The 24,197-nt window shown below is 40.5% G+C and overlaps 1 protein-coding gene across 2 annotated transcripts; it reads right to left on the bottom strand.

Annotated features, from left to right (window-relative positions):
• Window positions 1-95: 95 nt before the first annotated feature.
• RTN4IP1 (reticulon 4 interacting protein 1) lies at window positions 96-24,187 on the bottom strand. Of its 2 annotated transcripts, none has more exons than XM_005493008.4 (9): window positions 23,941-24,187; window positions 22,598-22,749; window positions 21,741-21,809; window positions 21,377-21,501; window positions 16,036-16,084; window positions 14,386-14,522; window positions 11,806-11,989; window positions 10,373-10,465; window positions 96-229 (listed from the first exon to the last, which is right to left on the bottom strand). In XM_005493008.4, exons 1-9 carry the CDS (start codon window positions 24,185-24,187, stop codon window positions 113-115), a joined length of 1,173 nt encoding a protein of 390 aa, XP_005493065.1. In that variant the 3' UTR covers window positions 96-112. The 2 variants fall into 2 exon arrangements, with proteins under 2 accessions (XP_005493065.1, XP_026652734.1); XM_026796933.2 differs by lacking the exon at window positions 96-229 and adding an exon at window positions 8,564-8,722.
• Between the last annotated feature and the right edge of the window lie 10 nt (window positions 24,188-24,197).

The raw sequence follows: 24,197 nt of genomic DNA, 5'->3' as shown, positions 1-24,197 counted from the left end.
AACAAGATTTATAAGTTATGCAGCCTGTATGAGGTTTTAAAAAAGAAACACTCACTGAATATCAATTCATGTTCAAGGACTGACTGCAGGCAGAATAATGATTAGAGATACTTTATTGTCTACTAATTACATTGATCACTGTTTTTCCACGTGCATGTCCTCCTTCCAACTTCAGAAAGGCCTCTGGAACTTCAGAAAATGAGAAGACTTCATCAATAACTGGCTGAATCTACAGAATAAAGAAAAAAATTCACTACATTAGGAATAGAGTATAAATTAATGTATCACCCTCACACTTCAAAACTGTATGAAGAAAGGAGGGAGGTTTCTTTATGGTACTTAGGACAGAACTTGCCATGTAGCCATTAGCTTTTAAGATTTTTCAGGGATACTACTGGATCCAGAAGAAAGTTTTCTGCTGCTCTTTGCCCATGTTTTGAAACTCCTCTACTAGTACAATTTGGAGCCCTTACCTGGAGCCTCTCCCACTAATGTCACCACATAAGGCTCTAACTTCTACATCCTTTCCAAAACTGACACTGTGGTTTAACTTTTTGTTGTCCATAATTATATACTTCCAGAAAGAATATTTTTTTCCTTGTATTTCTCTACTGGTTTTCTTGTTAAACTCAAGAATTCTCATAATGTCAGATATTTTAAAGATGCCTATAAATCTGAAGCCTGTCTGCATCAGTACATGGCTCAGTACCCTCAAAAGACCACAAATGAAGTACAAAAAAATTGTCCACCAGTGTTTGTTGCTGAATCATTTAACTCCACTTGAAAATTCAGCCACTCTCTATTCCAGGAGGCATAAATCATTATTAAGGCCAGCTTGCATCAACTGCTATTTTGACATTAATTTTGTAGAGTGGCCTTCTGGATTGTTTCAGATTAATTTCTAACAACAGTGAAACGACTTATTCACCCTCCCCATTATTAACTAAGGAGCCTGAAACCCCTATAAGCATTTTCTTTGGATGCCATAGTGTACCAAAAGGAGCAGAAGAACTTTCAGCTTTTCTGAAAAATATTTGTCACTGCTGGTCCAAGGAAAGAGGTTATTTTCTACTGTCAAGTTCCGAGTCAGCATTCCAAATGCCAAAAAATAATTTGTCTGCGAGAGTACCTCTCACACCTCCTACCAAAGATCTGCCTACCCTGAGGTTGGTCCTTCACCTTGGATCCTGTAACACCAGCTCAGTGCATATCCTTGCACTGATGCACTGAACAGAATCCTCTTTATCAGAGGAAACAATGACCAGTACATGAGTCTGCAGCTAGTGCTTGCAGTGATGAAGGTTTGAAGTACTAAAGATCCAAACAAACACACTATTTACAGTGCTAGAAGAAGATCCTTTTCACTTGTGTCAGGGAAAAAATATCTTCTGCATTTTCTTCATAGCATGCACCCTCTCTTGTTGAATAAGCCAGAACTGGTAATTTCTCTCTGCTGGCAGGACATGCTCGACAGAAAAGGAATACAGCAGCAATAAGGACACAAACAATGTGCAGCTTTAGAGTGGTGCTGCCTTCCAAAAAGCTGCCTTGCTTTTACCATATGACAAAGGGTTTTGCTTTCAGATGTGTTGCTTAGAAGGTGAGTGTGCAGCACTACCAAGGAAAGGTTTTCATACACACACACCTTCCTAGCAAGACCTGACCACCCAGCACCCTCCCCAGCAGCACAACAAATGCTCTCTGATAGCTGTCCATGCTCAGGGAGGTCCTTTTCTTAGATCTCCTAATTTCCTCTTCATTTATACACTGTGCCTTACCTTGATGTCCCTTCCTTGCCCTTAAATAACTACTAGCTTTGCTGGTATGATAGCAGTAATCCAAGACATCAGTACTCTACCTTACACCACAGTATCCCTTAATATCATCTAGATTTTCCTTTTTGTGAAGGCAAGCTTAGCCATAGTGTGAAACTTCACATGGCAGAAAATCAGGAATTAATGAACCCCTCCAAAGAATGCATTAGAATTTGCAGACAAATCACTTTGAGAGCAACTGTGCATAAAAATAAAGTCACCAAATCACCAAGTGCCTCAAAGTTGCCATGCAGCAAGGTACAAGGCTTAGTAATTTATTTCCCTTGTTCTGCCTGGACAATGTCTGTAAACCAAGCCCCAGCAAAGTGAGTAGCACCACATGGCACAGGAGCCACAAAGATAGCCCAACTGTGGAAAAAATGTTGGGTATAAATGATCATGTTCAAGACAAACTCATGTCTGGTCAGCATTCAGCACAGAATGGAGATGATGTCTTGGACATCAGCAAAGTCAGGGACGTGGACTCAAGGCAGCAAAACCACTGAATTAGACAATGGTTTGGGGTAAACTGAGCATCTGAGTGCAGCTGCAGCGACCATTAGGAGGAACGTGCTGCTGGTCAGTACTGACTATTTTGAGGAAGACCAACCCTTGCTTTCACAGCAGATGCTTGGGAAAACACAGTTCAGGAACTTGGTTGAGCCAAGCACTTGTACAGTTCTTATTGTTAGTGGGAGTTGTGCACAAAGCTGTGCTTCAAGTAAGAGGGGAAAAAAGAGATACAGAAATCCAGCCTGCTGGTGCATGGACACAGATGACCCTGACAAGGCAACAGGCTAGGAGGAGAGGAAAAGTATTCAGGGAAGAAAGCACAGCAGCAGCACAAGGGATGTGAAGTGCAAGTGAAAGGCAGAAGTTAATTTCAGACAGGTGCAGCAACTGAGAAAACGTGAACAAGACACTTCACAGTTATGCTAATCCACAGTCCCTTACTCTAGGCTGCAAGTTTAACTCTGACAGAGTGAGGTATGTTACATTCTCAGCCTGCTGGGTAGAGTTTAAAACATTGCATTTGAAAAGTGGTGACACAGTGATTCAGAGGAGCCCTGAATTCAACCCCACAGTTCAAAACACCGTGTGTATTGCAGCCACCACATGCTCAAAGCCCATCTGCTACATTGATGTAACCTCTAGCTTCATTTAAATGCTGGCTTTAGGCAGTGCTATAGAGAGACATGAATACCAAATTGATGATCCTGGCAATCTAGAGCATTAAACATTTTATCTGGCTGGCTGGACAGTCCCATTGTTTGAATAACCCTGAAAGGGCTGACCATGTTGCAGCACAGTGATTCACTCAGCCTTTACCATAATCCACTGACTAAGATAAAATTTCTTCCTGTGAACAGACAAACAAGTAGGGGAGCGTCTGCTGTTTGTTCAATGTGTGATACTAAATGGAGATTAACTGGATAATAAAAACATTGCCTATTTACAGCCACGCATCAGTTCCTTGCCAGGGGACACCTATTTGTTCAGGGAAAAGGGATTAAACTAAAGTCTGGGAGAGAAAGGATTACACATACCCACATTGAAATGTTTATCTGAAAACAGATGGGGCCTGAAAGGTATTTTCTTCCTCTTCATTCTCTCCAATGCAGGACATACTATAGAAATGAATCTCAGGCCTCTTGCAATGAACTCATGTGTTTGGAAAAATAAAAAGAGTAATTGCTGATGCTGATTAAGGCTATCCCACACACATCACAGAGGGTGTCCCAGCCGCTCCAGCCCTGAATGCAGTGGGCAGTGAACAGCACTGGCAGGAGCTGACTGGTCATCAGGAACACATTCCTGCTCATGGCACAGTCAGGCCCACCCCTGGAGGTCCCACCTTCTGTGATAGCAAGGACGCAGTTTTAGTTTATCAGGAGCGGACAAGTGAGAAAACATGAAAGGAATGGAGACGGCTTCGACCCTCATAGTAGCAACAAGTGACTCCAGTGAGTGTGGAGCTTTTTGCTGCCACTGGAGGGAGAGCGAGAGCCTCGAACGCCTCGGCAGAGCGACGAACGGAGCGCCAGCGAGCTCAGAGAGCAGGAGGACAAAAGTGCCGTCTCAAAGGACAGTGACTGCGCACTGGCTCTCCTCCAGGTCTGCAAAGGATGGCCGTGTCACAGCTGCCGGGCAGCCTTGCAGGGAGAGTGCCTCCCCCCTTCCTCTGCCTTGGTGAGGCTGCTCAGACTCCCACACACCACCCTCCAGGAAAGGAACTCGCACATGCACAGAACAAAAGCTGGGATGTGCCCTCCCGAGGGCTTGCCGTAATGGAAAGACCTGCCTGCTGATCTGACTAGCTGAGTTCACAGACAAAGGCATCTTCCTCCAGAAATTACCACCGGGCCTAAGTGTGGTCCCTGAGCACAAATGCAGAGCTTTAGAGTCTCCTTGGGTGTTCAGTGAGTCTCTCATCAACAAGAATTGTGAAGAGAAAACATTAAAAAGAACAGTCCTTGTCCTGGAACTAAACAATTGGTTATCCACCTGTTACTTTATTGTCATCCTATGGGGAAAAAAGATGCTGTTTTGGGACATTCGTACTTTAGCTGAGCATCTTCTCTGCTGTACTCCTGTTCCATGCTCCCTGGATCCAAATCTCACTCCTTTCTTCAATCTTTCTTCCCCTTAAAAAGGCATCCAACAACGTATGCTGAGCCAACAAGGTCAACAAGGGCTAGGGTCAGCCCTCACTGAAGATAAAGAATGAAGTTCTCATCTTCTGCAACAGCTGGCTCTGGTCACATCTTGTACAGGTAGCTTTGCAACTGCACAGCACCAGCATAGAATTGCAGCATGGTTTGGGTGGGAAAGGACCTTTAAAGGCCATTCAGTCCAACTCCCCCTTCCACTAGACCAGACTACTCAGAGCCCCATCACTGAATGTTTTGTAAAAAGCTTTCCTTGCTGTGTTTTTTAATAACTTGTATTTCAGAGAATATGCACTTTCATCCATAAGCACATTAAAGGACAGCACATACATGATATTTCTGTCCCAAATACCTAAGAGAAGTAAAACTGAGCAAACAATACACCCATAACAAAAATGGTGCTGCAGTGGTGAAGACATGGGAATGGAAGGCAAGTGTTCCAGGGTCAAATCCCACAACCTCTTACCAACAACTGCATTATCAGGTCTTCTATGTTTGGTTAATAAGCCAAAGTACATATTTTAATATCAAATCTCTAACAGCAGCCCACAGGAACTCATATATTTCATGTACAATTATTAAAATGCTAGCAGAAAAATCCCAGTTAAAAAGGATATCAGGGTACAGTTCAGAGTGTAGAAAAGGATTCAAAATCTCTTGTTTGTTAATCAGCCCTGGCAGAACAGCATCTACAGAACAGAATAAAGAGCAGTAAGAAACTGGGATAAGCCCAGAACTGCAGTGTGTACCAGCCTAGCCCAAGCTTAAATCAGTATAAATAAGGAAGATGCTGGGTTTAGTACTGGAGCGTGCTAAAAAACTGTTAACTAAAGGAAAGCACAATTCATCTCTTCTAGAATCCTTGGTAAGGCGTGTTCTTGGTAGTTATCCTGATATTTATGCTGGTAATTAAAGCAATCTGGGTCAATGTCACCATATACATAAGGCAGAACCAACTTTGGTACAGTTAAATATAAATATGAAAGCCTATCATATGTAGAGATTAGAAGATTAGTCCTGCATGATCCACACCTTCCCAGTTTCAGCAAACTAAACTCACAGCAGACAAGGGCTGCCTTGTGTGCACTTTACCCCTGCACTAGGCACAATTCCCTCCTGCACCAGGAGGCCAGAGCTCAGAACACCAGCCTGGCTTACCACACAATTTACAATTACATCAGGCTAAGGGAACACATCTGATTAAATGCCTGGTAGGTGATGATGCTTTTTTTTCCAGACTTCATTGTGGTGTAAGTGAATTTACATATTGAAACCCTATTTCCCCACAGTATACAAAGTTTCCATTGGTGCCCTTCACAGATACTTTGTGATGTATCACACACACAGCTCAGCACACAGGCAAGCCACCATGTCCTGGAGGAAAGGGAGCAGGTATGTTTTCATAAGAATCACAGCAGCTTGTTTTTGGTGGCTGTGACAAAATGCAGATTGAGGTTCTTTTTGGAAGAAAAAGGGCTGAACAGAGCTTTTGGCAACCCCTCCTTGGTCAACATCTCTGTGCTCTAGCCAACCAACCTGGCAAACAAATGCACTGCAACAGGAAAACACAAAATTAAAAGCAAAAAAAAAAAAAAAAAAAAAGTGCAAGCTTTGCAATTTAGCATGAAGAAAGATGGTCATCAGAACAAGCATGAGTGACTACAGAGTGGGAAGAAGGACTGATCTCTAGTTAATGGAGACATTTAAGTGTAGAAACCCCTATACTTAGGTACCCTAGTGCCTTTTTTCAGAGAGACTAAAGCAGGTACCATACAAGGGCAACTTCTCAGCTATCTGAGGATACCTTAGCACAGTTATAAAGTCTGGAATTACTGTACAGAAGGCCACATCTATAGATGCCATGTTTGGAGAACATTCAAGGACTCAGTGTTGCGTTCACTGTTTGATATTCATAGAGCTGAGAGAAATGCAACAATACTGCAATAAGGGCCAGGGAAAAAGCTATTTGCAGAACTGCAACAAGATGAATTGGAAGCAAATCAACACACAGGTTAGGATACACAGTCCAGAAGCTGTGAAGACCTAATGGCCATCTAAACAACTCTCAGAACCCATAGCATGTCAAAGTGGATGACCATATCTATCCATTTGTGTTATTTACCTCCTGAATAGGAAGGACCAGGAACAGAAGACAATTAAAATCCTCATTTTAACAAGGTATCTCAGAGCAAATCACCAAAGGTGAATAAAGGGCATTAGCCCTCATTAGTAGACTAAGAAATTATGGTAGCAAAAGGTTATGTGATTTGTTTTGCACAAGAAGGCAACAGCAGGGCCAAAGAACAGTCAGCATCCTGCTCCCTAAACCACAGCAGCAGGTGCTGAGTCCAAAGCATCTAGTGCCTTCAGCAAAATGTATAATCAACACTACTCACAAATTACATTAATAAAGGCAGACAGTTGTCCTTCCTAAGGATGCCTGTGCTGGAACATCTATCTTAAAAGCAAATATCAGAGAGAATGAGCTATTCATTTCATTATTAGAGACTCTGACGTTTAGCCTTCCTTCTGCAAAAACAACTTTCACCCATCAGCCCATCTGATGGAACAGTGCTCTGAAGGAAAGAGTATTAAGTCACCAGAAACACTGCATACACACTTGCACTGCACTTAAATAGCACTGAATTAAAATGAAAATGTCCCATTTCTTTTGGGCTGCATGTTAACCCACATCCTATTATGGTCCTGCAGGAACACACAACACACTCAGTGCTCCTGCCTGTGTCACTTAGGAGTCTTCTGAGCCTGCTTTCCTCCACCAGGCTTTCAAAAAGGCAAAGGAACTGCCCAGCTATGAGTTAGAGGCTTCTACCAAGCCTCCACCAAGTCTTAAATACTTACATGAATTTGGCCTATTTTCAGCAAGGACTGTGTGACATGTCCTTAGGAGGAAGATGCTGAGCAAGCAGCAAAAACCAAAACTGTCAATGTTAAATCCACAACACTGACCATAAATACACCAAATTCATTCCTAACAAGCCTTTCAGTGATGATGCTTCACTGAGCAGTGTGCCAGCAGGTCTGTGTCCTGAATTAAAGGTTCTATTGATTTCAGCTGTCTTAAGATGAGAATTGTAATTCACCAGGAACATTCTACCATGGAAAGAGATACAGAGCTGACATGGGCTTTGTCAACTCATTTGGCAGAGCCCACATTAAGCTAGTCCTTACTGGGTCACAATTAACTGCTGCAATTCAAACCCCAACAGGGATTCTCCAGCAGTTTAGAAAATAGCCAGTCTCTCTAAAATTTGTCAAGGAAATACTGGGTTTTCTCCATGCCCATAATTGTTGTAGCAGCCTCCCAGCCCCTCAGTCTTGCAATAGTATTTTTGCAAGATGTCCATCTGCGAGGCAGAGAAAACAGCCTGTAAACTGAAAATGGTTCTACAACTTCCAGAACTGACTGATGTGCAGGTAAATTACACAAGGAAAATTATTCTCTTTTCTTGTACTACCAACTCATCAAACCCTCTCCTTTGCTTCCCCATTAAAAAAAGGTCGTTAAAAGAACTCCTCCTCAGAGCTGACATTTTGCAAATCTCTATTCCTTGCTGCAAAGATCATCCAGGTGAAAACCAAGTAACTTTAAACAAAATCGCTTATTCTTCATCCACTGAAGGTTTGAGAATCCTTTTCCTTTCACAAAGGAAGATGATGAACTCATCAGAACTAAAAATCTCTGTTGGTGCAGAAGGACTGTAAGGATAAACACTGTCAAATCAAAATTACTTGTAAATGTTTCAGAGATATGCTCTTCAATGCTTCACTTACTGTAGCATCTCTTTAAACCATCATGTCTTTTTAATTTCTTACATTTAATCCCCTCATATAATTTATTCCTGAAAAAAGCCTCTCATTTTCAGGAGCTTTCTAATTGCTCTCTTACTCATTTCATACAATCTCAAAATTAAAATGTCCTTAACAGAAAATACTTAAATGAAAAAAACCTCTGCATCACTCAAAAATATTCACTCAAAGGTAACAAGTTCAACCACATGAGCTCAGTTTGCTGGCTTCCCCAAGCTTCTTGAAACACTTTATTGCTTTCTGCTTTTTTTTTATTTCTCCTTTATTCTTTCCTATCCAAACACAAACATTTCACTTACTTATAGGAAATTGTAGTACAATTTCTCCAGTGATTCTCTCCTGCCTTTTTTCCCAAACACCTACTCTCTTCTGAATGGATGGTCTGTCCTTTTACGAGAACTCTTGTGTCTAAACAAGAAAGGTCACAGTCTCATTAATATCTGTCTAAATGGAACACAACTGAGTCTTATAAAATCCCGATGACAGCTCAGATGTTTACAACATTGCACAAAATAGAGTAAAATGCTGCTAGAATAATGACTCTGCAGACAAACAGTCTGACATTAGGGACCTGTTTTTGCACAGAGAATAAAAGACCAAGCAAACATCTTTGTCCTCATGATCATCTTACAGCCAGAGGCACATCAGGACGTCCATGTATGTGTGACGTACGTTTCAAGTGGCATTGCAATTCACCTGGCCAGGTTATTAAGCACAGAACACTGATTAAGCCCTATCTCTATTGCATAAACAGCTGTTTCCCAAGAGGCTTTCATGAGCATAGTCTGCATTTGTTTTGCATACAAGGTAGAAGCAGAACACAAAACAAATTGCAACTGGCTGAGAACAGGACAAATGGTAAGAACAAAGACAAGGGCATTTCTTTTTCTTAGACACTTTTAATTTAGCAGTGTGACTGAATGCAGGATGAGGACCTTTTACAGCTTCTTTCTTGACCACAGGATTATGCCTACAGCACTGGACATAATGCCAAGCAGACAATTTTTTATTCTTAGCAGCAGCACTGAGGTGGCAAAACAGAAGCAATCAGGTCTTCAGTACAAGAACAGTTTATTGACTCTTTTCCAAACTCTGGAACATATTGCATACCCAAAAAGGGGGATCAACACTCAGACTTTGAGAGATCTAAATTTTACTAATACACACAAATTTTGAGCACAAGATGGCAGTTCACATACTGGAATTACCAGCAGTCATGACAGACTCTGCTTACTCTTCTGCTTATCTACCACATGGAAAGATTAACAGCAGTTGTCCATATTCTCTATGTTGCCAAAATTCCCAAAGAGGACACTGCTGGGGCCTATATCACCACACAATCCAAAACATAGGAAATCAACTGGTCACTCTCACAATATATTTTGTAACAAGCTCATAAACCTGAAAAAAATCACAAAAGCAGACTTAATCTGTCTTGGCTTTTCCCCCTAAGTCCACTAAGATTCCCCAGAAGCTTATGAATGCTCACAATATTCCAAGTCCCTGTAATGAATTAGCACAAACACAGAACCTACAGCACTGAAATAATGAAAAACAAGATTCTTGTCACCGCTGTGCCAATGGAGATCATCTATTACCTGCAATAACCAGAATATTGTAGTTCTGTGCAAACCACAGGCAGGATGCCCAACCATCCAGGCTAAGCAATTTTGCATATGCAGGTACACAGCCGTGTTTATTCTGCCCAAATGAACCAAGTGAGACCTCTTAAAACATAGTTTTCATGTACAGTTCATATTAAATTACTCCCACTGGCAAAAATAAACAATCACTGGACATTACTCCTTGTAACTTTGTAAGCTTTGTGTTGTTAAAAAGTATGCTCAAGAAGGAGAAGGTAGAACAGTCTTAAGCATTATGAACTCCTAAATTCCTTGCAAAAGGCAGAAGTTAGAAACTGGAACAAGCTGATTTTTAACCAGTTTTCCTTACCATGACTCTCATAACACTTTATTTCTCAACAGTGAACTACACCATTTTTGAGCCCAAGCAGCATCTCTTTCAGCACAAACACCCAAGTAACCAGTACTGACATACCTTTCCAGAATCAACCAGCTCTGCTATTTCATCCAAACTTGGGCCGCTCGGCATGAAAAACGCCCACCGATAATGGACTCCTTTAAGGAGATGCTGCAAGAAAGATGACAAATCTCTTAAAATACCATGAGAGCAAACTGAAATGGGAACTAAAATTAATGACAGAATCTCTGAAGAAGTAACTTAAAAAAAGACATGGAAATTATATGCTAGTGTCTGAAAAAAATGGCACCTAAGCACGTGGATTAAATGTACAGACCAGGATGTTGTGTTACCACAATAGGATCAGGGGGAATTGTGTGTCCAATTGCACAAGTCAGCTAGTAGAGACAAACAATTACCTTGTCTCTGCAGCTAGAAACAGCATTATTTGTTACATAAGAAAGAAGTGGTGTTATATAGTGTTCATGTACACTCAAAACAGGGGTGAAATAAACCCAGCAATGTGACATTTAGAACTGTCCCCTTCAGTATCAGTGACTTCATTCTCCACCATAATATCTGCCAAAGATATCACTGTCCAGTGACAGATGACAGCTCACATGAAAAGCATTTTGAGAAGATCTCACACACACAAGTCAAGAGCATCTCCTCTGAGTAAGTCATTACAGGAATAAAAGCCATCATCTGCCAAAGAGAGATGATTTTTATACATGGTATAGGATCCTCTTCATCATGGAAACATGCACACTGAGAAATAATATTACATCATTTCTCCTTGCCTTTTCATCTTGTCTTTGGGCTTTCTTGAGAAGGTACTGCTGCAGGACTTAAAATCCCATTCAGCCAAGCCTTTGCAGGAATACCATAGCAACTGCTCAAAAAGCATTCATTTGGAGAGCAAGTACACAAGCATAGGGAAGAAAAAGTTCTAAAAAGCCCCACTGATCTGGCCACTGGCAGAATGTTTTAAGATCCACTTATGAAAACTAGAAAAATCAGTATCACCATCTAGACACATGAACATGAAAGAGATGAAAGACCTCCCAGCCACCCTCCACCACGCTTATTACACTCTGGTGCTGGAACAGGATGAAGAGAATCAGTCACAGAACAATGTTCTGAGAGAAAGCCTGAGCAGCCTAAAGCAAGAAACAAAAGTGCCCCCACTGCAGCGAGGCAGGGATTTGCTGTGTTTACTGTGAAACCCTGGCTGTCAGCAGGACTCGCTAGGGAGGCCATATGGAAAAGGCCACAATGGAAAGCACAATAAGGAATCAAACTTCAAAGCTCCCCAAACTACTACATACACCCAGAAGCACCACCCCAACACATTTCAGTGCAAGAAAGAAAGAAAGAAAGAAAAGTATACTTAATGACATATGAGGACAATGCAAAGCTGCCTCTCCATGAGCTCTGACTGACATCCAAGCCACAGCAGCAGTCACTAAAGTACTACAAAATATCAAAGTACATAGGATTTTGTCAAATACCTTTAGAGTTTTGGAACCAACAGTGACTCCTGTTTGCAACATGCCATCAGCCACTCCAAGTCTGTCCATATTGATCAGGAAAGGTGTCACTAAAGTAACATATGTTGCTCCTGACCATTTCTTCAAGAGATCTAGTGCCCACTTCTCAGTGGATCCACCAACATTATCTAGGATAAAATCAAATCTGCAGACATACAAAGAACAGGTTTAAAATCTTGATATGGGAAAAATAACTTCACTGTAATTAAGCTAATTAATAGCAGAAATCAGCTATAGTTCACATTTTTACATGTCACTGCAATGCAAAAGCAAAAAAAAAATCAGCCTGCAAGATAGCAGCAAGAAAGTCCAAAGACTTCAGAAAAGTCCCAGCTTAATGTACAATGGGATTCAAATTTACAGGTTATGCCTATTCACTGTGCAGCACACACAGGCTATTTAGAAAGTACGCTTAAACTCCAAAAAGCAAACTTAGATGCACAACTACATTCTGTACTTGCTTAAAGCCTTCTAGAGCTTTATCTCTTCAGCCCTCCCACAGGGACTATTGGAACAGTCCTGAGGTCTAGCACTGAACAATATGATATGTACATGTAAAAACCAGTCTGGACTCATGCCCTCAACTAGGAACAGCTCTTGTACATGCTGTACTCAACAAAAGTCAGTTCCAGTGGCTAAAATTACATAAACAAATTATTCTACTAACCCTTATTTCCTCACATCTTTTCCATGATCTACTTCTCAGCTTCACTTCTCCAAGTTTTTTTTTTTTTTTCTGACCTCCTGATTTATTTAGGTGCCATTTCACCTCTCCTGACAGCTCTTTTCTTCACATCTACCTATTTAACATTAAACCTAACAATGCAAAGGAACTAAAACCTTCCCCCATGGAATGAGTATATGCAGCCTCTGGCAAAAAGCCACAGTTTCAGTGTTCCTTCTTATTATACCAGCATGTGAGCCTGTAAAGGCTGAATAGGGCAATAGGGAGCTATGCACCTGTTCTGTTAAATGCACAACTCATTCTCATCTGTAAATTTCCAGCAATCTCTAGATTGCAATAGATATGTATATACACATATCTCTAATCTAAATAATCTACAAATATGAGAGAAAATACTTAATGCAAATTAAATAGAAAAGTCCTTATTTCTCTGGAATGATGGTTTTGCTGCCTGTCTTCCAAGGGTGTGATTTCATGTTTAAAGTTCAGTCCATGTAACAGCTGCCAACAAGAGAAGACCATGAAAATTAATGCTCCTGGAAAGAGTAGCTGACTGTGGGTTCTGAAGAGTCAGTACAACTGCAAAGGGGAGGGAAGTAGGAACATCCCACTCAGTAGAGCAGACTGACCAGCCTAGCTGCATCATCAAACTGCACCCCAGGACACTGTTGTTGATGTCTCTTAGAAAGGGTCCCTCACCAGAATGGGTGTTTAGCACGTAAAGTGTTCACAAAGGCAAATTTTGCCCCAACTGCAAGTCCATCCTGCTCTGTAGAGAGTGCCACTGCCCTCAGGCCTGCTGTCAATCACACTATGGTTACAGGGCACGTGGCTTCTTAGCACAGTTACCAGGAAAATTCTTCCACAGATCCAACAGTTTCTGTTTCCTCTCCCAGAAAATTAGCTCAATCTAGCTAAAAAGAGCAGTGTAAATATCATATTCAAATACAAGTCACAGTAGACTACGTTCAAACAGATGGGAAGATGACAAAAGCAAAAAATACTTCTGTTCTAGAGAAAAATCCCAGGCTAGTTTAAACATAGCTGCCGTGACAAGATAAATGTGATTGTTTTTCAGAGGTAGCTGTATCAGTTACAGAATAGAAATTTACTCCCAGTTACACTGCACAGTGGCAAGTCACTGCTCCTTCATGATACAGTTCTTCCCTCTACAAGATTAAGTTTATATTTACCAGCTTCATTCAGGATTTCAGAGATTTATTTCAATTTATTCATGCATTGTACACTCTCCAAGATTCTTGGATGGAAGCTACAAAACTGTTCATATTACAGTCACTGAAGAGAAGCACATGGAAGTGAGCTTGTCTCCCAATTCACTGGCTTAGTGTTACAATGAAATCTGTGCTGGGCATACTCACTTGCAAACTGCATTCAAAAAGGTGAAATTTACTTTACAACATTATGCTTTAGAAACAGGGAAAAATTTAGGGAGTTCTGAGAGAGTCAAGCAATCAAAAGGCAGTGATCTGACCACCAACTCCTTCATTGCTGTCATCGTATTGCAGGGGTTCTATAGTGTTATCTCCTTATCACAAAAGTTTCATACCTCCTTGGTGTTTCTCGTGGGCAACTCCTCAGAGCACTGACTCTTTCTTCTTCACAAAGCAGCCACTGACTCCAGCTCCCTTCTCAATCACCTCAACCCCCTCTTTTATAGCACTCTTCTTCTCACTGGGTAGAGCTGTGGCCTGGTAAAGTCACGCCTGTTCCTAATCTTTGATAATTGGCCCAGCTGCAACTCCTTAGGGGTAAGATTATTCTCTACACTATTATTATTTTCTTTTATTCTATCTCCCTACACTTTATCTCAGTATTAAAGCAACACAGACACTCACAAGGGTAATGTTTTAAGCTGCTCCTCCAGATTTCCAGATTTATAATCAATCACATCATCTGCTCCAAGCTTTTTCACCAGTGTGCTGGCATCATGAGAGCAAACTGCTGTCACATGAGCATCCCAGGCCTTCATTAGCTAAAAACAAGTATAAAAAAAAAAAGTCCAAAGATTAAAATTTTGTGAAATATTGAGAACTACTTAAAAAGCCAGAGTCTCATTATATTTATATAACAAATGAGCACCTTTAATAGGGACTGGGGAGACTGTTCCAATACAGGATAATTTGTCACAAATCCCACAGACAAAATAATGGCTCGAATTTATCAATATTTAAGGTGGTTGTGGGGAGGGAGGAGTTGGTGTGAAGGAAAGAGTGTGGGCTTTTTTTAATGCCACTGAAAGATACCAGGTCTCATGAAAAATAAGGCTCTCAGTTTGCCATCTGTATGTTTAGTCTACCAGCTAAACATACACCAAGACATACTGTCCAAGTTGCCAATCAACCAAACTGGCACCAGATGTACCATCAGATATTATTAAATATGCTCTTTAAGTATTTCATATTACTGCAAATAGGTTAAGTACTAGTAAAAAGAAAAAAGAAGGAAATTATGTCTGATTTATCCCAGGGACAGTATCAGGTTATCTTCTACTCCAAAAGCTGTAGCAAAGTAAAGGACTTTTGCTAGTTATTTATCTTTTTTAGCATCTCATTTTTTCATTCACAGTAACACTTTTTACCTTTATTCCAGGTTAATTAACTTAGTTTATCCAGGATTGATCAGCTACAAATTGTAACTAGTCAGTGGCTTGTCAGTCTTTCATAGTGAAAGTCACCTGCTTTATCATAGACCAGGCAAATAGCATACCACAAAAAATTCTGCTGTAAACCTCTTTAAAACCACTGTGCATATGGCCTAGTAACACAGAAAGCAGTAATGCAATCACCCAACTTCTGTATTTTTTTATAATCTCAAGAGAAAGATTTTCAGCATGAGATGATAGTAATTGGAATCAAAACTCCCAAATTAACTGAGAGCATGAAAGAGGATGTTCCACAACTAATGAAGCAACAAAAGAGCATGTTGACTTTCCAAAGTTTAGAGCTACTGAACAGACAGACAAAAGGGCAGCAGACCAAAGACGGTGAGGGAAAGTAAATCTAAGCCTCTGTGCTTTACAGCCACTGCACACAAGAGCCTGATGGCCTCTCACACCATTTGACCAGCTACAGCAGTTGTGGTAGGTGACATTCTCTATCAGATTTCCTACTCATACACCAAGTTCTGCTCATAGAGTGCAGAGCTGAATGAAAGATAATGAGAACAGCCTACATATTTCAACTTACACCAATCAGAGATTTCCTGCACCCAAATTGTGAAATGTGATCTTACACACAAATCCTTTCTTTGAAAGTCCCTGCTTCTTACTTTAAAATAATACAACATAATAAACAGAAAGCAATAAATCTGAAAATACTTTACTTTTGGAAATATCCATCATCTCAATCAGGCAGACTGATCTTGCTATTAATCTTGCTATATAGAGAGCTTGCTATTTCTCTATTCCTTTTCTCAATTCCACTTCTGTTATTTTTTTCATACTGAAATGCTTGAAGATTCATCCTGGGCATGCTGGATAATATTACCTGAACAGCAAATGTACCAACTCCTCCTGAAGCTCCTAATATTAATATTCTGTAAGAGAAAATTAAAATATATTTAATAGTTCTTTAAATAAACTCTGAAGTAACTATGTATTCTAATGTTTGTTATACATCTCTGACACTGAATTATTTTTAGCAAAAGATTGGTTTTGTCATTCAATGTTATTCAAGAGTGGTTAACTGTTCTGATAGCCAAAAATCTGACTGCTGATCACATGTCCTGTGCCAAAAGCATTAGCTCAGCACAGCCAAAGAGACTTCCCTGGACATGCTTTCCCCTAAATTCAGGCAGTGGAGCTGTCAGGTAGTAGCACTTCTATCACTCATAACCCCTGGACCTGTCCTCACTTTACCAAACATAATTGTTTCATTTGGGACAAAATCAATCAAGAGCCCTTCCTGTCAAGAGTCCACTGTCACATCTCCTGAAGAAAAAATGCAATTCACCAGCATTTCACAAAAATCAGTCTTATCTAAGAGAAAAAGTAGCTTGGTATCACATTGTTTAAGGAGACTGTGAGCTGCAGAACATATGGAACATAATTTTCCCATATTGCATAATGTTCATCTAAAACAAAAAAATACAATGAAGTACCCTCACCACTAACAAGTTTAATTTTTATTAAATTAAGATGGGTGTATTTTTCTTTAGGAAAAAAAGCAGTAGAATTTTTCTAGTTCCTTCCAGTACATCTCAACAAGACCCTGTAAATGCCAGCTTGTAGGAACTGGCACACAAGCAAGAAAATGAAAGACTACATTGCCAAATTATTAGCAACTGAGAGTTCATTTTAACTGATAACCCTAAATTAAAAAAAAAAATTGATACAAGTTAACTTGTGTGAGGACCTTACTGCTAGAAGTCTAATTGCTGTTCAAAAATTTAATCCAAATATTTTATTAAATAACTAAACATCAGAAAGTGAATTAGTAATAAAACCTTGCAGCTCAAGTTGCAAACAGTGCTTTGTCTTTGGATCCATTTGCTAATTCTAGGACAAAAAGAAGATCCAAGATGAAGTCCTGGCACAGGATTGGGGAACATCATGTTTCTCAGAGCTTCTGTTTGCCAGAAAAATCTCTGAATCTTCAGAAGCTGGTGAAATTCCTGTTTTAAATCTCACAGTAAAAGATGTTGAAGGAAATTGCTTTTTACAGTACAAAACTGTACTATACAATCTGGAGTCTCAGTTTACAAAAGTTCTTTGAAGCAGCCTAAGAGACTTGGCTTTGGTCACACTATCCATTTTAAAATGCTCCTTTTGTAAGTGATCAGATTCTGTTCCCTCCCATTTCACTGATCCAAGCTGCAAAATTCAGATTAAGAATATGAAACCACAATACCACAAAGCCTGCAGCTTTTAAATCTGCCAAAATGTACTTATTCTCAAAACCAGGCTTCTAACAACAGATGCCCAGAGCAACATGCATATTCCGATTTCAGTACACTCAAAAAGGCTCCAGGATCCTACACTCAAGATATTGGGTTAAACCCATATTTATCCTTAAAAAGGACAGTCACAATTAAATCCTTTCAAAAAAACCTTTTCAAACTGCCTTTACAATTTCACTCCTTAGTTAAAGGGCATTTCTTCTACTACATATTTGGAGGAAAGCTGCCATCCTAAAAAGTACAATTTGCTCAAAGGATTCTAGGTAACATTTTCAGTTTGGGGAGCAGCTTGGCTGGGACTTTTTTTTTCTCTTTCAATAAAAGCCCTTCAGGATTCCTTCAGGTAGAAATACTTTCCAGATTCAGTTTGTTCCTATGTTACATGGGCAATTTTCTATCACACCTTACAATTACTAAAACTCTCTCCACACACTGTGACTTCAAGAAAGCTCTTCATTTCTGAGACAAACCACTGAGATCCACTGCAGCAGCCCAGCAGCACTGACAACAGTAGGACACACAAGTAAGAGGGGTGGTGTCTGGAGGTGCAGGACCTGTTAGGACAGTACTGAATGACAGATGGTGGCAAGTGCCAAAGCAGGAACAGCTTTGTTTGCGCTGCCTCAGGAAAACACAGCCAGGAGAAAACACATCATAGAAACTACCTGTTTTCACTGCAAGTGTGAGCTCAGGAGTAAACTAATATACAAGGGACCAAATTAACTAATCTTCTGACCTGGGCAGGGATCCAAGAGAACCAATTCTTTCAAAAGAACAAAAAGAACATTTGTAGCCCAGGCTTTCCTCCCTTCTGACAGAGGCACAACATTCTCCAGGCCCCCCAGGGGGCTCAGCAGCTCCCCTGATCACAAGAAGCAGATCTCTCCAAATAAGCACACCATGAGATTTGAAAGTTTAGCCCATCTCCCTAGGCCCTGCTTGGAGCTAGGATGTGGTCAGAAATGAGCATCAGAGAGGCAGGACCTGTCTCAGCTGTGAGTACCCCCCACCAGAACACACAGAGGGTGGGGAGTGGGTACAGATCAAGGACTAATATTTTCTGCAGATTATAAATAATTAAAAAATTTCAGAGGCTGAGTTACATGCAAGATAACAATTGAATAAATGCAGTGATTTTATATAGTTGAAAAATTAATGTATTGACTAAATATATCAACTTTATTTAGATACAAAATTATATTTCATTTAATTATGCCAACAAAATGTCCTCAAGAAATTTATTCCTGGATCAAGCAGTGTTTATCCTATCAAGAAGTTTTACAATCTACACTCAATTTGCACTTCTCAACAGATAAAATGATGACATAACATACAGACATTGAAAAAATATTTTCTTGGGGTATTAAACCATTCAAATTTTCACTGTAACCACATGAACCAGGAGTCTGTTTGGTAGCTTACATTAACAGAATCCAGCATCTCTGCCCAGCATACGTGAAAGTCTAAGATATTGCCTCCGTATTTACATAAAGACTTTTATTTAAAAGAAATGTAAGCACTTTGAATAACTTCTCAAACTGTCAGGTCTGTTTCTGTCACGCATTTTGTGAATACAGAAAGCAAGATATTTGATAGCTAGTGTTGAACAAACATATTTACTGAATATGAAAACCTTCTACTGAAACAGGTCAGTGGCACATATGAGAAGGTACAGGTGGCCACAGAGAACTTCAACACAACACAGTAATTTTGAACATTTAAGCTTCTACAACAATATGGACATTAATTGGAGTGGTATAGAATAAAGGCTATGGAAAAATGACTGGAATTGCAGGAGGGTTCACAAACAATTAGAGCACACTTCAGGAAACTTCTATGAACATAACCTGTGAAAGTATGTGCAGCTGGAGCAGATAATCTGCCAGATCATTGCACAGCCAGACACTGGACTCACAGCAAGTGTTTCTGGTTAGCCCATGCTAACACCTCAAAAGAGGCAAAAAGAACAATAATATCCACCAATAGAAAAATATTGCTGCTTTTAAGATGTCTTAACATTGCACTAAAGCACCAGTGAAGGAGCTTTCATCAAGGAATACAGCTGCTCTGCCAAAACAAGACATTTTTGTGTGCGTGCAACCTTCTACATAGCTATTTACCTACAACTACAGGAGACAAAAAGGCTGACACAAAATCACACATGTAGGTAACTTCTTACCAAATACATGCTATAAAGAAATTAGGAAATGCTGTTTAAACTGTTGTATTTTTTAAATTATTGCCCTGAGGATTCATGGAATATAATTTTGCACAGCCTCTTCAATGCACTTTAAACACTTTCCTACAAGCACTATTTCAGGAGGAAAAATGGTACCATCACATAAGTCACTCACTGCTGGTTTTACAGTTCAAAATTTATAGATAGGAAATATAATATTTTTAAAGTACATTAAAATGGGTTTTTGCTGACAGAGTAATTAAAAATTTATTTGGAACATGAAAGTAAATATTAAATGTAAAGATACATTACAAATGCAGCTTCAATTTTACTGTCAACAATCCAAACACCTACCTGAAGATTGGAAAGAGAATTTAAACAAGGCTAGCCTATCAGTGTATCTTTAGGTCAATTCTATTTATATGTGAAAGTTAAGATAATAAAAACTCTAAATATTGAAAATTAAAAAGTAAGGTGATCTTATCTAGAATTTTATTACTAGCTGGAAGTTAATTTCAATGATGTCTCTTTGAAAGTGCTTTAAATTTTGCAATTTCATCTTCTCAAAACATTGTTTATTTTTACAAATAACAATTACTTATAATATTTTCATGATGAAGTTCACTGTGACACATGAATGACCACTCACTCTATTGTCTTCTAGAGATGTGGGTGAAGAATTTTAATCAATCTAGTGTTCTTTGCAATGTGTTGCATTACAAAGTATCAGCCAAGATAAGAAGAGGTCAGGCATCCAAGACTTCTGCTGCCCAGTAATTACTTCGTGACCTAAACTTGTGATGCAGTACAGTAATTTTAACTACAGTTTTTCAACTCCCATAGTTTTACTTTTGTCCTTATTTCCATTCTGAAGATCTTGCTATCTATTTACTCAAACATCCAAAGGTCAAAATAACTGAAAATTTCAATTATCAGGAGAAAAATGGTATTTGCTTCAACCCTTCACTGCATTTTTTCTCATCTGCCACTGTCAGATCAACAGATTGATAAACAAAGTCAATTTTTCTATTTGATTGGCTGCTCGTCTTGTACATTCTCCTTTTCTTGTCTGCATTCCTGACCTCATCAAAGTTCTGGCCTGCAGGTCAAATAAGAGTCAGTCACCTGCTCATTTTTCTCAAAAAGCTGGAAAACCAGTCTGTTCCAAATGGCCCACGCAGGCAGGAAGTGAGTGAACCACATCTCTGTCCTTGAGAGGGCGTTTTGTGAGCTGCCAGTCCAGCTGAGAGGATATCACATTTGGCTAGCTGTCTTAACAGGCAGAAGGGCAAAGTCCCTACAAGTTCCTGGAGATAACATCCTCAAATTCTCTATACAGCCCATCTATTAGATATACATTGGACTGGAATCATAGAACAGCCTGGGTTGGATGGGACCTCAAAGATCATCTAGTTCCAACTGCCCTGCTGAGCACAGGGACCCCCTTCACTGGGGCAGGCTGCCCAGAGCTCCACCCAACCTGGCCTTAGGTATTTCCATCTGGGGATGTGAGGGCATCCACAACTTCTCTGGGTGGGCATTTTTTACCTCTATACAGGGATGTCACCTGAGCCTTCCTCTAAAGAAGCCTCTCTCAGCAGCTGTGTAGACAGAATCCATCATCCTCAGACAGCTGATCTTTATCAATGCCATGGTGTAACAGTCTTTATTGCTGCTGGACGTGTCTTACAAGCAGCTCATCAATATAAAGAAGAAGAACTTTAGTTTTGGCACCAGAACTGTTTACTTACCTTTTCCCACTACAATTACTTTGGTTCAGTCCTCCCACTTGGTTCAGTGCAGACCATGCAGTGAGACCAACATATGGTAAGGCAGCAGCTTCTGTGTGACTGAGACACTTTGGCTTAAAAGATACCTGAAATAGAACCATAACTAAGTCACACAGCAGCTCCTATGTAACAGTGAAATATTTTAAAAAGCTTCACTGAATTGTGTATTGCAGATTGTGTATTGCACATTTTCAGCCATCTTCCAAACTAGCTGGAGTACAAATCAATCCAAGCACTAAGAAATAGAGTTACTTAGATACTGAAGAAGAAAAATGCCAGTCCTTACAACTTTGAGGTTTTGCTATCCAGAGTTTTGAAAGTTTACCTCGTTTCCACTAGCTACTACAAACTCTGACAGAGTGCCTTGTTTCCATGGAGGAATTGCTGCCCACACCTAAAACCAAACAGAAAACAGCTATTAATTTTTGAAGCTTTGCACACAATTGTATGTACACAGAAGTTTCCCTTGTTAAAGAAATCTTTTTTCTAATTCACAGAATGTCTTCACTGTTTATCAGAAACAAGTTTTAGCTTATTTTACACCAAAAAAAAATCACAAAACCGACTAAATTAAGGACTGAAGGGCTATGTTAACAAATTGTACCATTGCATTGTGTATAAAACATCGTTTTTCAACTCCCCCAAACTACTCCCATGCCAGAAAAGCCCAGATTAGAGAGGTGAGGATGGTGCAGAATCAGGATTTGCTATGCTAAAACTGATGAAATGTGAAAGCAACAGGTGAAGGTGAAAGCAAACAGTATCAGTATTTGTGTGGGCACCCATTAAGTCTTTCTTGGGTTAAGCCAAAGTTCCTACTCGAAGTAACTCAAGAAAAATAAAAACAAATCCCTTCTTGTTAGAATTCTACCTTCAAATAAAAACAAAGTGGCACTTTGAGTGTGCACTTATAAACAAACAAGTTCCACTCTTGCTACTGCTGCAATGGTCCAAAAACTAAAACCCAGAAGGCAAATTAACTTGCAGAAGTAAGTTTCTGAAAGACCATGAGACCATGTTTTTCATAGATAAAAATGAAGGGAAGAAAGTATTCTAGGAATTTACTGCCAGACAGGCCTTATTAAGAGTGTAACAGCATTAAAAAAATAATTATGAGGAGAATGAATGCTGAAGATCTCCTAGTATATTTGAAAAAAAGAAATAAGAGACTGCTGGTTTCACCTCATCTCCAGGTTTGAAATAAGACACACCCAGTCCACACTCCATAACCACACCAGAGACATCTCGACCAAGAGTCAGAGGAAATTCAGTCTCGCCCACTTTGAGTTTCAGGGGATCCCGCTTCATGTTTAATGCAGTTGCACCATAACCACCTGCAAAACATGGAATCAACCACAACACACCACACTGAGTGCTCATTTGTTAACTGTGCAATTCCAATTAGAAAGCATTGCCTATCCATAACATGCCTCATTTCTGTTATAACTGAAGCATGCAAAAAATCTGCAATATTTCACACTTTCACAAATTTTAGAGATAAAGAGCAAGTGTAAAAAATAATAAGGCATATTTCCTAAGATGAGTAACCCGGACTTCTATTTAGTAAGCAACAAATGCTGTGAAGCTCAGAATTACCCATCTAATAACAGTGCATTTGGGCATGTACACCCACTCAATTGTTTGGACAAGTCCACCCAGGAGCCCTATCATGCCAGAAAGTGTCTTAACAGGAATCCTCAGATAGGAAATGCCCCACCACTAAACCCCCAACTGTATTCAAAGATTTTTAAAAATTAATTTATTAGAGACCCAAAACACAGCTTACAGCTGTGGTTCCTGCAGATATATTCATTTGTTCTACTGAATCTGATTCAATATGTAAGCACTTCTACACTACAGGAAATACAAGATATTCTACTACCACAACTTCCTTCTCGTGTTTCAAACCCAGTAACTGGGGGAAAAAACCTAATTAAATGTGTCAAATACAAAGAGCTGGGCAATGACAGAGACAGATTTCCCGAGCGGGATGACAGCACGTCTCCAGATGCCAATTTAGGATGGGCATGGCAATGAACACCACGGTTTGCTTTAGGTCGTGCAAGCCGACTTGGCAGCAACTTGGACCTCCAGCCCCATTCACCTCAAGGAAACGGGAAAATCCAGCATCACTTCAGGGGAATGCTGCGCCTTGGCCGGGCGTATCTCGGTCAAGAGAGCTGCACCACAATCATTCAAGTGGAAGTTCACCCTCTCAACACACACACGCACACTCTTGTCAGTGGCTTTTTGTATCGTTCTTCCCTGAGAACCTGAAAAAAGTGGAGTCGCCAAGAGGCGGCGGTTTTCCACAGGGCTCGGGGAAACACGTGTGTTGAGGCAGCCCTGGTCACTGCGGGGCCGGGCCGGTGCCCTGGACACTGCCGGGTCACCCCTGGTCACTGCCGGGTCACCCCTGGTCACTGTCGCTGCCCTGGCACCGCTCGGGCCGCCGGAGCCGCAGCCCCAGCACACTCCCTGCCATCCCGGCAGCCCGGCCGCGGCTGCTCGGGCTCGGCACTTACTTCTCATGCTGAGGTCGATGGGGTTCAGGCTGGCAGCGTGAACCTTAATGATGACCTCGTTCGGGAAGTGTATGATGGGGAACATCATCTCCCGGGTGAAGCGCAGCACGTCGTTGCTGCCGTACCGGTCTATCACCCAGCTGGGCATGGCGATCCGCGCCCGCGGAGAGGCGCGGAACCCGCGGGTCGGTACCCGCCCGTTCGCCCAGCGCAGCACCCGGCCGCCCGCCGCTCCCCACGACAGCATGGCTGGGGCA

Source organism: Zonotrichia albicollis, chromosome 3, assembly GCF_047830755.1.
Source record: "Zonotrichia albicollis isolate bZonAlb1 chromosome 3, bZonAlb1.hap1, whole genome shotgun sequence".
In the NCBI taxonomy this organism is placed as follows: Eukaryota; Metazoa; Chordata; class Aves; order Passeriformes; family Passerellidae; genus Zonotrichia; species Zonotrichia albicollis.
Note: the sequence above shows the minus strand (reverse complement) of the source record. Positions and strands in the feature narration are given on the sequence as shown.

Bases quoted from the DNA above. Each gene is read 5' to 3' on its own strand.
- RTN4IP1 (XM_005493008.4), bottom strand. From the start codon at position 24,187: ATGCTGTCGTGGGGAGCGGCGGGCGGCCGGGTGCTGCGCTGGGCGAAC. The intron at 21,810-22,597 runs GTGAAACCAGCA...GTTTGGTTTTAG, and splicing joins ATTTCAAACCTGGAGATGAG to GTGTGGGCAGCAATTCCTCC. The intron at 16,085-21,376 runs GTAAGTAAACAG...TTTCTCTTACAG, and splicing joins AGTAATTGTAGTGGGAAAAG to AATATTAATATTAGGAGCTT.